Below are 15,483 nucleotides of genomic sequence, written 5' to 3' on the forward strand. Positions count from 1 at the left end.
GAAAGAGTTAAGGACCAGTCCAAAACTGGTTTACATCAGCTTTACTCACAGTGTGAAAGACAAAGAACAAACAGAAAAGCAGTTCTGAGACGTGAAACCTCTACAAGCACAGCAACCTATGCCAGCACAAGGCAAACACAGAAAAGACACTGTAGAAATCATGTCAGCTCTTAGGAATTTCTACTCTGTGTAGAATAAAATTAAGTACAGATTCTTTTCATCCAAAGACTTAAAAGATGGACAAAGTGATGCTGTGCTGAGCTTCTTTTGGTCACAGAAACAGAGAACTCTACTGTGATTGTTTAATTCTGCTTTCGAGACACATTTTAATGAAAGCTCATTAGCAATGGCACGTGCTGCAGGGTGTTTGTGTGATGCCTGTACGATTCTTTGGACCACCTATTTAGCTAGCAGCCTTTACCAGCCTTGTATCACTTAACATGATCTTGTAATCAGTCTCAATGCCAGTTGACTGTATCTATTAATCTTCCAGTCCGTTTTAGTAACCTGATCGACATGAAAGAAATTATTCCTTGATCTTTCAATAAAAGAAGGCTTTGCAAACAAAGGAAGGTGAAGGAGGTTAAACTGGCATTGATTATTTAAGACACATTAATCATTTATCATTTAGCAGTCTCCCACATCAATCTGCTCTGCACATGGCTCTTCCTGCAAGACTCCCAACATGTTTTAAATGATTCTCAGTACACATATTGGAAAACAGAATAAATTTAGGACTATCATAAGGCGGAGATCCCTTGACATTCTGCAGTAGAAAGCAATTAGCTTTCTAAGAAACCTGGATTACTTTCTAATGTCTTCCCTTGAATGCATATGGCAGTTGGCTTGATATTTTACTTTCAGTTTAGTCAAGTAGCAAAGGGGCCATGTTAATCACTTAAGGAGACTGCAGCAATTATAATCATGGACCACCTTTTTCCTCCTTATCAAAACTTATTTTAAAATTTATGTTTTAATCCTGTAATTAAGTTTTGTATTAGAACATTTTAATACAGAGAACAGATTAAACAGTGTGCTTTCCACTTCAAACAGTTATTTATGAGAAACATTATCTTTACTGCTACAGACTTCAGCTTCCACTTGCTTGTTATTACAGTACTCTAAAGCAATTTCAGTCAAAAAAAAATTCAGTGTGCTGCATGGGAGAAAACAGAGAAATCTATTAGAAGTACTACCCAACAATTTACAGGTATTGCAGGAGATTGCATGATACAAACTTTGCTGATCGTCTTGCTAGCCAAATCTGACTGTAATTACGATATATCCATAGAATCATAGAATCATAGAATGGTTAGGGTTGGAAGGGACCTTCAAAGGTCATCTAGTCCAACCCCCCTGCAAGGAGCAGGGACATCCCTGACTAGGTCAGGTTGCTCAGAGCCTCATCCAGCCTGGCCTTGAACGTTTCCAGAGATGGGGCCTCCACCACCTTTCTGGGCAACCTGTTCCAGTGTTCTATAACTTGCATTGTAAAAAATTTTTTCCTAATTTCTAATCTAAATCTACCCCCCTCTACTTTAAAACCATTACCTCTCGTCCTATCGCAACAGGCCCTACTGAACAGCCTCTCCCCATCTTTCTTGTAGGCCCCCTTGAGGTACTGGAAGACCGTTATCAGGTCTCCCCGGAGCCTCCTCTTCTGCAGGCTGAAGAGCCTCAACTCTCTCAGCCTGTCCTCATAGGAAAGGTGCTCCAGCCCTTTTATCATCTTCATGGCCCTCCTCTGGACCTTCTCCAACTGGTCCATGTCCTTCTTGTGCTGGGGGCTCCAGAACTGGACACAGTACTCCAGGTGGGGTCTCACCAGGGCAGAGTAGAGGGGGAGAATCACCTCCCTCGACCTGCTGGCCACGCTCCTCTTGATACAGCCCAGGATGCGGTTGGCCTTCTGGGCCGCATTGCCTGCTCATGTTGAGCTTCTCATCCACCAGCACTCCCAAGTCCTTCTCCTCAGGGCTGCTCTCAATCCATTCCCCGCCCAGCCTGTATTTGTGCCTGGGATTGCCATGACCCAGGTGCAGGACCTTGCACTTGGCCTGGTTGAACTTCATGAGGCTGGCACGGGCCCACCTCTCCAGCCTGTCAAGGTCCCTCTGGATGGCATCCCTCCCTTCCAGCGTGTCGACGGCACCACACAACTTGGTGTCGTCGGCGAACTTGCTGAGGGTGCACTCTATCCCACTGTCCATGTCGCCGACAAAGATGTTGAACAGGGCCGGGCCCAGCACGGACCCCTAAGGGACGCCACTCGTGACCGGTCTCCACATGGACATTGAGACGTTGACCACCACTCTCTGAGTGCGGCCATCCAGCCAACTCCTTATCCACCGAGTGGTCCGTCCATCAAACCCATGTCTCTCTAGTTTAGAGAGAAGGATGTCGTGCAGGACAGTGTCAAAAGCTTTGCACAAGTCCAGGTAGATGATGTCAGTTGCTCGTCCCTTGTCCACCGATGCTGTCACCCCGTCATAGAAGGCCACCAAATTGGTCAGGCACGATCTGCCCTTGGTGAAGCCATGTTGGCTGTCACCAACCACCTCCTTGCTCTCCCTGTGCCTTAGCATGGTTTCCAGGAGAATCTGCTCCATGACCTTGCCAGGCACAGAGGTGAGGCTGACTGGCCTGTAGTTACCTGGGTCTTCCTTATTCCCCTTTTTAAAAATGGGGGTTATGTTCCCTCTCTTCCAGTCATCGGGGACCTCACCAGACTACCATGACTTCTCAAATACGATAGCCAGTGGCTTGGCAACTTCATCCACCAGTTCCCTCAGGACCCGCGGATGGATCTCATCAGGACCCACGGACTTGTGCACCTTCAGGTTCCTTAGATGATCCCGAACCTGCTCTTCGAGTACAATGGGCAGTTCTTCATCCTCGCAGTCCCTGCTTGCACCTTCCACTAACATAAAATATGAGATATTTAACATCCTTTCTGGTGAAATCACAAGTATTTACTCAAGTCAGCCAGTCAGCACTGTTCAAAATTTTTCAGAGTAGCTCCATAGAGACAAGACCATTTCTTCCCTTTGAAACGTTACATTTCTTCCTTTTTCACCCATTCCTTCCTAAATACAACTAGTCTAGTCTTTTTTCATTACTGTACACCCTATGGACGAAAGGATTCATTCCTCCTCTAAGTCAAGGTTAGAACTTCCACTTACTTTTAACGATGCATCTAAATGAACTCCAAGGCTAAAGAATAGTCTCAACTACTGGAGATATTGTCCAGAAGTCAAACAAATTGGGGCATTGCTCTCTTTTAGGGGCTAAAGTGCCTCGGGGTTGTTTTTTCTTTTTCAGTGCAAAATATGCAACTATTAAGTTTATACAGTGAAATAAAACAATATGAAAGAATATAAACCAAACTAATCACAGAAGCACTAACTTAAGGATTTCTAAAATACTGCATTCTGAAGTGTATATCAATATTTGTACAACACTGATGAAACAATGCTACAGAAACTCCTGATAACACTTTTACATGACTACTGTTAGCTTCTAGAGCTGCATTAAGAAGAAATAAAACAGGTGACTTCCTGGTGTGGTTTTTTTAATTGTTTGGGTTTTTTTTTAATTACAGTAGCAAATCTGCAGTGATGAGGGAATGAACTTAAATGTTCTACTCACCTGTTAAACCAGGTATCTTAAGTATTCAGTGTATGCTGTTCTAAGCATATGTGACTCATGTGGTGAAAATTACATCTTGCATTCTCTGATCTGCTTCATATTTTTCTATTTAATTGAATCCTACATTACAACAATATTATTGCAGTTATACACACTTACGCACATCCTGAATAAAGTGATGCAGATATATTACTTGAGAGGGTTACAATGTGCTCTTTAAAATCTTATATAAAATCAAAGAATACAAATGTAATTGTCACTTGGTTACAACCAAAACACAGTTGAACCTATCATCACCTGTAACAGGTATCCTTTGAAGAAAAGCTGCACAGTCTAATAAACAAGTGGTCAAAAGTTTTTAATAATATTATGAAAAGCATTAACACTGTGTATTTCCACATTCTCCTTCACTGAATTCCTTTTATGATGATGATAGTAAACATGTCTTATTCCTGCAGATTAGTTCAACTTTCTCCGTAATCAGTTCCTTGTAATGCAATTTTCACAAGTACTTTGTACAAGATAAATACAGGTGGATGTGTTGTTCAATACAAAAAGATTCCACATTTCCTTTTGTTCTTGCATTGCATCACCCTATATAAGAAAATATATGATTGCAACCATGACATGGTAGAGCCATTTTAACAGAGAAAGCTGAAAAATGTTTTCCACTAATGTTGAATAGAATGCTGCTAAAGAAAATTATTTTAAAGAATTATTGTTATTATCGTTAATACTCACATCTCAGCCAGAAAACTCTATCTGTTTGGGGCAGGGATTTCTACTTTTATGGCAGAATCAGCAGTCATCTACTTTACTGACAGAAGACCTTTCGCCTCCCAAACACCAAGGGAACACAGACCAGGAAAAAAAAAAAAAAAAAAAACCCCAAACCACCAAACAAACAACAAAACCCCCAAACATTAACAGCATGGATCTCCACAGCATGAGATGCCACATACTTGATTTGGGAGAGAAAAACCAAATGCACAAATCACATCTGTTTAAAAAACAAAACAACTCAAACAAAAACCCTAACCACCAAACCAGCTCTAGAAATTGCTTATTCTCTATTTTAGTTCAAGACTTTTATTTAACATGTAAGATGTAATAAGGTAGCTGCTAAAGATAATTAGTACCAGAAGAAAGGGATATTTAACACTGCAACATACAAAAATGTTTTCAGGTACTTTTGAACATTATGGGTTGTTTACCATTAATGCATTCACCTCACAGTTTCAGTAACTTCCAACAGATATTATTTCACAGACACAGTAGAACATAAGGGTTCATATCTGACAACCCATGAGCAAGGAATTAAAGAAATTAGTGCAGATCGGAAAACTGAGTAAAGTACTGACTTATTTGCCCTAAACAAAAAAAATACTCAAAATAACGAAAGAAAGAAAAAAATCAACCTACAAGTGTTAATATATATAAAAACAATAATTATAAATACATTTTTGCTCAAAGTATTTTACTTAAAAAAAAAAAAAAAAAGAACTACTACTACTCCTGGCTTGAATCAGCTTAAAAGACAATCTGAAAAAACACCAAAGTGCAGTTTGCTTCAAGAACTTTTCAGACTAAAACATGAAATTTTTATTTTTCTATTTCCAGAAGACTATCTGAAGCCTCAGAAGACAAAACTATAATGCTCCACTAATACAAAACATATGGAAAATAAAGTTTGAAAGACTGCTTTAATTTCACTGTTCTTTTTATAAATTTGAAGAAGCATACTGATGCATACCAACCCAGAACCACAGCCTTATTTTGCAGAAAAGTCTTTGGTAAAAAGTATTGTTAGATTTTGCTCAAATCACAGAATAGAACTGTGCTAAATATTCCACATTGTGGCATTCTTAATCAAGAGTATTCAAGAAGGCTCATATAAACAAGTGAATCTCTTAAACATATCCAATTCATGTCCTACAGACAGAATACTTTCATTTTAAAAAACTGTGAAAAAGAATATTTCAACAGTTAAGGAAATTTCCTTGACTATATTCTTGCATGAAAATACACACTATCAATTCATTTTCTAGCAGAAATTCTGACATGCTCTTTATGAAACACAACTTAAACATCACTTTGCAAAAGTGTATTTATTCCATTATCTTCCAAAATTCAAATATTTTTATACAGCATATGGTGATTATAAACATAACTTCATTAAATTGTCAATAAGTGTGCAAATGAATACTGAAGAAAAATTAAAATCCACTGATATATATCCTCCACATTCACTTATGCTAATTCTGAGCTCTTTGTAAAGTATAAAATTAATAGAGTATTGGTATGCCGGCAGGTAGTTGTAATTACCTTCTCACGTTCAGAAGTTATATGAGAATCACTTAAGAACTAAGGTTGAATGGCATTACAGTAAATCTCACTGAATTAATGCATGGACACAACAGCAGCACAGGCGAACAGGCCGATAGAAGTCTGAACACCCACAAAGATGATAAAAAAAATAATGTTTGATACAGCTACTTACATCATGGCCTACAAGTTCTGTCTGTGTGGATTTATCTGCTTGGGAAACAAGAGCCTTCTGAAAGGACTGAGCCTTTTCCTGTAAAACAAAATCACATATCGTAGGTCAGTCGTGTTTTTACTCACTGGACTTTGCAGCCACAAATACAAGTTCAAACTCATACATGGACAGCTGTTCAGAAATGGATTTATTATGGCACTGTTCTCACTGGGAGGTGATTTCCTTACTGTTATTTCCTTTGATCAACTTATCTTTCTCTTAACCAGACAATGGACTCAGAAAGTCCAACTATGTGGTAGAGCTGGGCCCACAAGAAGGATGTCACTGAAGTGTGATGCAACGCAACTTTCTTCCAGAGCAGACACAGGTACAAAGCACTGGGTAGCAGTAGTGACCCTTGCAAACATCAGCATCATTTAAACAGCAAAGAAACCATTTTTTTTTTAAAGAAACATTAAGGAACATGCAAACTCTCCACCGCAGATCACAATGCTGAGATGACTTCCCCCTCACTTGACGCAAAGATGTTAGCAGAGACTAAACATTTATTGGCTATTGTACTGATTTCTGCTTTTCCCATCCTTGTTCCTCTTTATCTCAATCATTTTTGGAACTGTGGCATGGAATCTCTGGGACAAGCTCAAGGAAACAAATTTGATTGCTTTGACACAATTATGCTTCACAAAAAAAAATCATTTTGGATCTTCATTTAAAACTCATCACCGATTAAAAACGTTGATGCTCATCAAGCCCTTACATATACTAATTTTTTTTCCAGGAGAAAATATACGATGAAACAACCGTAAATAAGCAGGATAAGGCCGGAAGAGGCACAGAGGAGGGTAAGGCTCCACGAACAGCAAACTAAAGTCCTTTACTGCACGCTTTATGTATGTTTTCCTGTCTACTGATTCAGTTTTATTTTTCATCTATATCCATACAAAATACTTACATTTGACTCAAATTCCTCAACTTCTGAAAGTATGTTTTAATATTACTGACCAGTATGTATTACAGTAAAACAAAATTAGTGTAAACTGAATTTCAAGTTAATTAAATCTCAAGTTGAAGAAATCTGTTTTTACCAAAACAAAGATATAGACATGTTATTATTGTCAGTTACTGAGTTGTGTTTTCCTTTATAAGTATCTCTTTTACATATTTTAGAAATCAAATGTTATTCATTTCAAGCCAAGATGCACATCCCTATGTTAAATGAATTTTTGCCAAAAGCATGTAAACAACAGGAAGAAGACAACAGCTAAATGATCTTATCTCCAGTACTTCAACTCAATGGATAAAATTGTTACACCGTAATATGAATTTTAGAGCTATAAAGCACAGCATATTACAGAAAGCAAGCTAAATACATAACTTCAGTGTAACGATTTCTGTAAAAGTGTAGCACATCTTACAGAAAAAAAAATACATATTAATCACACTTTACACCAAAAAAAAAAAAGTATGAACTGACACTTGTTTTTACTACCTAATAAACTGCTAGAAATATTTGGCAACATTTGCTAGATATTTACACTACTGTCTGCTTTCGGCCACAGATTTACTGTCCGTACGCATGTACAGCACAACATTTCAGACACAGATCCCAGCTCCCAGCTACAACCAAAAACCCTCTGCAGGGAGGTCGTGTTCTCCAAAGATCAAAGATTGCTTGCAGGAGACTTGCATATTTGCGCAAATACTATCTTTTCAAAAATCTTACTAAGAATACTCACTTTAAAAGAACTGATGTCCAAGTATCAATTAATTTTGCATTTGCAAATGCGTTACCTATTACACTGTTTGATATGTTTGAGGTTGCATGAGACAACAACCCAGCAGCGCTGCCACGAATGCAAGAGCCTGGGGCACTAAGCGAGAAGCAGCCTGAAAAGTCAGGCAATTTTTTAAATTTACTTTTTATTAAGACTAACAAACTTCTAGGTGTCCAGGTACTGGAAACTGACTATTGAAACTAAAAATCTGTGCTTTTTTTCTCAATTATAGCAAATCAGTCAAACAAAGATCTTTACAAGCCAAAAAGCATACCCTAACATTAATTCACAACATAGAAGTAAGTTCCCTGGACATTATTTTCCTATAGCAGTCTTCAATTGCTATCACATCATTACTCCTAGAGTCAGTTACTATTATAAAGTAACATTTTAAAGCAAATTTTCAAGTTCTGAAACTTCCCTGAGACCTTCCTGCCATTTTAAAACACTAGTTATCTTTTTTTTTCAGAGTTTTCCTAGTAAAACTGAAAAATTAGTGACTTCTTCCATATGTGACTCAGTCTTCACATCATAAATGGATACGCTGCACCCTATCACCTTCTCCCCAACTACCCAAAAGCTTCTTCCTAAGTCTGTGTTGAAATGTAAGGATTTTGAGAAACTCAAAATACAGTAAAGTGCTTCCTTAATGTCTCCATTTTTCTTTTGAGATATTTTGCAGAATCACAGAAGGTTAAGTAGTCCCATCATCCTGCTTCCTGCTCTTTCACTACATGTATCTGAGAGGAGTTGGCTCTAACTTCCCTATATTAGATAGAAAAAAGGTCCTTCCTTATCCTCCTTCTTTTCAGGGTAAACAAAATGGGTGTCTTTGCCACTTTCTGCAATGTCAGACGCTCTGGTCCCCTAAGCATCTTACTGGTCCAGTGAAAGTAACATAACTACAGACCAAGAAGGGACCAAATAATTTCTTCTTGAGATACTTTTAGATTGTTTTAAGATCAGACAAACAGAGTACTTTCAGATGATTTTTTAAAATACAGCATAAATTAAAATCTTTTCTTACCCTTCTGTGTGTTGTTATTCTCTTTTATTAAAATAAATAGCATTAAGAGTACACTTGCAAAGTGAATGGATAAAAGCATGAGAAATTCTCATTCCCTGGGTTCATTCTAGTTATCAAAAAGGCAAGAAAAGCTGTTGGTAGTTTTTTAGTCAGATAACTCATAGCAACATTGCCAGCAATGTTCATCACAACTCTTCTCTCTCATCTATGTCTGTGTGTGCAAAAGTGTTGTGTTGGGGGGACGGAGATAGAAACTACATGGAAGGCCATTTTCTCCATCATTTGCTGTTGCATGAATCACTGAGAATTACTAAAGTATTTCAACAGCCCTAGTTAAAAACATCAGACCATGATCAATAAAGCTATTCCTTCACATGGAAATAAGTTCACGTATAGTTTCTATCCCAAACCACCTCTAGTATAAGAGTGTCATTATTTATATACTTATTTTATTACTACATTTGGGAAAATAATAGGCATCATCTGATTAACATGCATGTAAAAACATTACAGATAAAATAGATAAGTGAAATATAAGATAAAATAGTAAGTGAAAAATGTGCTTTTGTCTTCACAACTGGCAGACAGCTACTAGACAAAAAGTGGAGTTAGTTACTACCAGACTACTTATATTTAGGGAGTCAGTATAATACATATAATACCATATATACAGATGTATAATACATCTTTAAACATGACTGGCTTTTTACAGTCTTTCTCCCCTGAACAGAAGAGCATTAAGACAATTTTCATAGCTTTGACTAAACAGATCAAAGTTATATTTTGTACCATTCTCTTCCCAATTCCCTATAAGTGACAGCACGGTGACCACTTGTGGTGCTTTGTTTAATTGCAAATTCTAAAAATTGCCTTGAATGGTCATACTAAATCCAACAGCAAAACTTATTGTTCCACCTGTTTTGGAGGAATCACAATTCTCTTAGCCAGTATAGCTATGGCTTTTGTCACTGAAGAACCTATTTCATCTAGCTGATAACATACTAAAGATTTTTTTTTCCCCTTGCACAGATTACTGTACAACTTTATGAAGACAAATCTGTCTTATTTGGGTTTTCTCTCAGCATACATCCAAAACAGACTACAGTTGTCAGCATCAGCACTGCAGTTGGATTTACAACTTAAATGTGAATATTTCCCTTGCTTCAGGCACTTAACCCAATCTGAGTAACAACTTATGTTTGCCACAGAACTCAGGAGGAAAAGGGTTTTTTTCAGAAGACTTACAAAAATGCAAAGTCTTTTAATTCTGATGTGCTTTGGGATTAAACGTAACCAACAGCAACAGTTAGGCAGTGAGAGCAAAGGGATAACAAGTAGCACAAAAAAAATGCTCTCCAACATATATTCTATCTAATTTGCAGGCTACAATAAACTACAGAATTGACAGCTCTTTCCATAGAAATTGAGTCCCTTATGGTTTGAGTCTCTGTCTGCAAAGAAAGTGTAACATATATAACATAGCTCTAGTGATCAGCTGTGGTACAGCTGAATCACATCACATTTGAAAACGCTTTGTGAAGCCCAGCAAAAATCCCAGCTCTCTCTCCAGCACAGGCTGCAGCACAGTTCAACACTCAACAGATAAAGTACTAAGACCTAAGGTGCTAAAAAGCTACAACAAACTTAGAGGCATTACTCTGGTGGTGAATGGGTGTGACTATCTCCAAGGGGACTAGCCCTTTGTTCAGGAGGAAAACAAGGGACAACTTGGTGGGAATGCAACCAAATGTGCACAAGTAGAGGCTTAATTGACAGTTATAGTTCTGTCAAATCACTGTAAATGACAAAGAGTAAAAGAACGCAGAATTTCAGTGAAGATTCATAGCTTTCACACAGAAATCTTACACAAACTGAAATATTTTTTCAGTTATTAGATCACAATTATTTTGTAACACACAAAGGCAAAGTCCTATGCATATGCTAAGTATGGTATCTGGAATGAAAGACAACGACCCTTCTGCTTTGATTTCTACCAAAACATAGTATCCATACGTGAATCAAGAAAGGCTAAGCCAAGCCTGGCTCCAAGTAGTTTGCACTACTTTAATAACTAGTTCCTGCCAAGGCTGAATACATTTAATGAAAAAACCCAACTTCTAGAAGTGTAATCACTTCGTAACAGCTCTTTGAAGATGAACAGTATTTAGGAATATTTCAAATCTTAATAAAGTTACAAGCCTCACTAGACAGGCCAGCTAGCCTTACTCACAACTAATGCAACGATTTACTAGATTCTAGCCAGAGAGGGTTCTTACAATTATTTTTTAAAAGTTTTGAAATCCATATAACTATAAGTATTTTCTTCAACTTTACATCTCCAAGTTCTGCAAGAGAAAAACTGTTCCGTTTTGCCGAGTGCTGTAAAACCTTACCAACAAAAGGCTCCAAGCTTCGAGAGTGCAGGCCATCTAATCCGAAACAGAAAGCACACCAAAAAAAAAGTTAATCTCCTAGTCCACTGAGCGAGAGACAGTGAAAGAGCCTTAAAAATTTAACCTTCTGACTCCTGTTTGTTTGACTGGACCACGCAGTATCCTAAACATTACCATTACCACGTGTGTATGTGCTGCAAAATTAAAACTAAACCTTTACAGGGACATAAGACCACCACAAAATTTCAGGATAAGGATTTTGCAAACACATCTGAGCTTTTGACTTTATATTTAAGATACAGCATTAAACACCAGCAGATATCTGTTTATGCTGTATTAAAAAAAATAAAATTACATTTCTTGGATCAGGGATTTTTTTTTTTTTTAAACCTATTTTGATTAATTATTTCCCCTTTCATCAGTTGCATAAACAGAAAGCAAAAGACTCCATTTCCAGGTGGCATTACAATTTATAACTTATATTTTCAAGCAATATCTTGTTATTGTTTATTACTCTCATTCACTCATTTAGTAAAGCTGCATAGCAAGCAGCAATTTCCTGACTGTGTTTCTAAAATAAATCAACCCTACTCTTATACATAAATTTACATACACAGTAAAAGAAAGTACAGAGGAATTTTTTATAATTATCACATCTCTAAAATAAAAAAAAAAGTTACAGATCACACATTCATATATGGCCCAGATGTGGCCATGCGTGCGTTGAATAACGCAATGTAATTTAAAAATCATATGTATACACCCCATGAATAACACAGCTGTAACAAGTGATGTCAATCTTGACATCTCCCTCAAAAACAACCACAAAAACCCCCCAAAACTGAGAAAGTTATTGAAAGGGAAGAAAAAACAAGTAGCAGCGCAGTCATAAAAACCTCCAAAAGGCTGACACATCAAGCAGAGTCATTCATGCAGAAGTTATCTCTACAAGCACAGTTTTGAACTTTTAATATGCATTGTTATTAGTCTTAATTGTCTTATGGTTGCATACAGATGTCCAAAAAGACATCCTAAGTCTTATACTATCTCGTCTAACAAAGAACTAGCTCTCTCTCAATCCATATGTTCTTCCATTATCACTGCTACACCACCGCTAGGACCACCTAGACAAACACAATCCTGTCCCAAAATAGGACACTCAATAGGCAAGCCTAGGAGAGTATATTACTCCAGCTTGATAATTCAGAAATTGTGATCCAGGGACACTAAGCCTTACAGCACCAAAACACACACACAAAAAACCGTTGGTGCTATTGACCTGATCTTCCTACAAATATTTAACGAAAAATAGTCGATAGGTGATTTATTTTCAAGGTCACACATGAAGCCACCTGCAGAATTACGGAGTGCTGCATAGATCTACAGTCCATGTCTTATGTCCTATGCACAAAAGCAGTCTTCCTTACACAGTTAAACTTCAACATGTTTGCTTTAGATATGAATTTCCAGGCTCAGTTATCCTCTCAGGGCCCACAAAAGTGAACAGTAGTCAGTAAAACTACTTGCAAGACTACTGCAAAGCAGGATGACACATTTAGGTTCAAAGATCCAACTTGCACACCTTCAATTCCTTTCAGGAATTTGCAATTAAATAAAACACCACAATTTTCTTCTAAATGGACATCACAGATATAACATTGGAATTCTCTTCAGTTACAGCTCTCATTTATGTACCTGTACAGTATTAAATAGCCCCACTGAAGGTGTAAAACTGGTTACTGTTCTTTTACACAGCTATTGTTAACCCATTAGCTGTAAAATAACTTAATCATAAGGAATAACAAGGTTTTACCTCATTTAAGTTGTGTTTTTCCGAAGTTTACTAGCTGAAAATGGAGATGAGAGACACAGTCTCTATTTAAATTGCTTCTAATCCAAACAAACCAATATTCAGGTTTTTTAGAAACAACTGCAAGTTAGAAAATTACTATCCTAAACCTTAAACAACATAAATATTTATTTCAAGTATTTGTCTCATAGCAGTAGCACACTACCTTTCCCACAGCATACTGAGAATTAACTCTTCCAAGAACCTAGATTAGGAGAAAACAGATTAGATCCATTACTCCCGCATTTCTACTTTCATTCCAATATACTGCCACAGCACTGCCTCTAGTTGGTATGCTCATGATTCACACACAACACAAAACTAACACGAAAATGAACACAAACCTGTCAACTGTGGCAAACAAAGAAAGCAGGCAGGTTCTAACCTTGAGGTTTTTTTCCTTCCTCTATCCCTTCTTAGAGCAACCACATTTATCACTTTCACAGCGCACATGATTTTAAATGCTGCCAGGTTCTGCATGGGTACACGAACAGAATTTCACAGTCTGTTCCAAAACATCTGGTTTGGAAGGGTATTTTTTTTTTCTTTTCTCCTTTCCATAATTCCCTCCTTGGTTTTGGTGACTATCGGTATTCACTGAAGGAAAAACTCTCTGGTTAAACAAATGCAATACATTATGACAGTCCTGCAGCTATAACTAACAGATGATTCTTCAAAATATTTAATATAAAGTTTTACTCAGGGAAGTTTTTTTTTAAATTAACTTGCTAAAGTATCAAAGGCATTCAAATTAACTTTTTGTTATGTTTTTCTTCCCACCATGTGAAATATCATCGTTACGCACTTTGTCCTTTAGGCCTCTAAGTGGAGATGTTGAAGTGCACTGCCTGTCAAATTTTTCTGTTGGTTTCCTGTTTCCTCTGTTTCCTTTCCCTCTGTGCATGCAGGGACATGCGATTAATGCCAGTGCCAGCCACCTTGCACACAGATTTAACAGCATGTGCATTAGACAGAGTGCACAAACCATTAACTCGGAACATTCCAAATTGTAACTGATGCTTATTGAAGGTTTCTGGCATTAAACCTCGCACAGCTAAGTGTTTACAATAATTTTACAGATTGTTGTCCTGAGGAATGAGATTCACGATTGTAGCATTAAAAGCATTACATGACACACACTACCAAAGGCTCATTTTCAAGTCGTCCCAGTAACAACTGCATGGGGCAGATTTTGATCATTTGTCTGTCAAACAAATTAAAAAAAAAAAAAAAGGTAATCATACAAACCAAATAAATGCTGCCACCACAGAAATCAACAAAAATATACGAATCTTTGTGATAAATAAGGCTGCAGTTTTATTCACTGACAGCAACAACGTGTGATCTCTGTATCACTGTAAACACACCAGCAATACTGAAAACAACCCACAGCCACCATTCTTTGAGTTATTCCTCCTGTGACATTATGTCAGTTATTCAATAAATTATCGGTACATTTTGGCAAGTATTTTGCATAGAACCATCAGTTTGAGTTTAGCACTGCAGAACAGGACAAGCACGTGACTTGCTTTTGTCAATACTAACTAGGTCAAGCAACAGAGCTGGAGTTAAAGTTTTTTTAAGTTTCATGAAAACCACTGCCTGGGCAGATGTGAAGGACCTAAGCTGGCAAGGGGCCTCAGCATGAGCTTCAAGCTCCAAGTCAGCCAGATGGGCAGTTGCTAGACAGCCACACAGCACCTTCAGCCCAGCCCAGCCCAGCCCAGCCCAGCCCAGCCGTCCTGCACAGTGCTTTCAGACCAGTAACACTCAGGAACCCAGAGGGAAGTTTAGGGACTGTATGGGAAAGCAGAGCAGGGAGAACTACAGAGGAACAGAGAACTTCAATAAAAGCCCGAAGAGACATACACAGAATGGGATTGAGCGGTATTGCTCATGAAAAAACTTCGGTCACTACACTAGGTGCTCAGATGCACTACAAAGACTTTTTCCTAGGCAATTATTTGCTTAAGCAAGCACCAAAAAGCACTTTTACCCTTTGTGAATGTGCTCTCAGGGGAAGCCATAGCATAGGTTATGCCAGTATGGACACTGAAAAGTTATTACATTAGATACCTTTTTACTGTGAATTTAGGTTCATCACTCATGCCCTCCACTCTTACTCACTCACATCAACTGAGATACTGAAATTTAATTAAATAGTACATCTTATTTAATTCAATAAGACAAAACAAACATGCTTTAATACGCATTATCACGATATTCCACACACTTTTGTACATCTAACCAAGGCTCACAAGTAACATTCAGCAGCTTTGTACTACTTTGTC

The 15,483-nt window shown here is 37.7% G+C and overlaps 1 protein-coding gene across 3 annotated transcripts in view; it reads right to left on the minus strand.

The window, feature by feature from the left end:
- The window catches only part of CCSER1 (coiled-coil serine rich protein 1), a 704,856-nt gene that overhangs the window by 262,747 nt on the left and 426,626 nt on the right, over positions 1–15,483 (minus strand). For all 3 annotated transcript variants that reach the window (XM_086746418.1, XM_086746420.1, XM_086746419.1), the window contains one exon: positions 6,149–6,226. In XM_086746418.1, coding sequence (XP_086602544.1) covers positions 6,149–6,226 — 78 coding nt within the window. The remainder of the gene's footprint in view (positions 1–6,148; positions 6,227–15,483) is intronic.

This window comes from Chlamydotis macqueenii, chromosome 4 (genome assembly GCF_036417535.1).
Source record: "Chlamydotis macqueenii isolate bChlMac1 chromosome 4, bChlMac1.mat, whole genome shotgun sequence".
Taxonomy (NCBI): Eukaryota; Metazoa; Chordata; class Aves; order Otidiformes; family Otididae; genus Chlamydotis; species Chlamydotis macqueenii.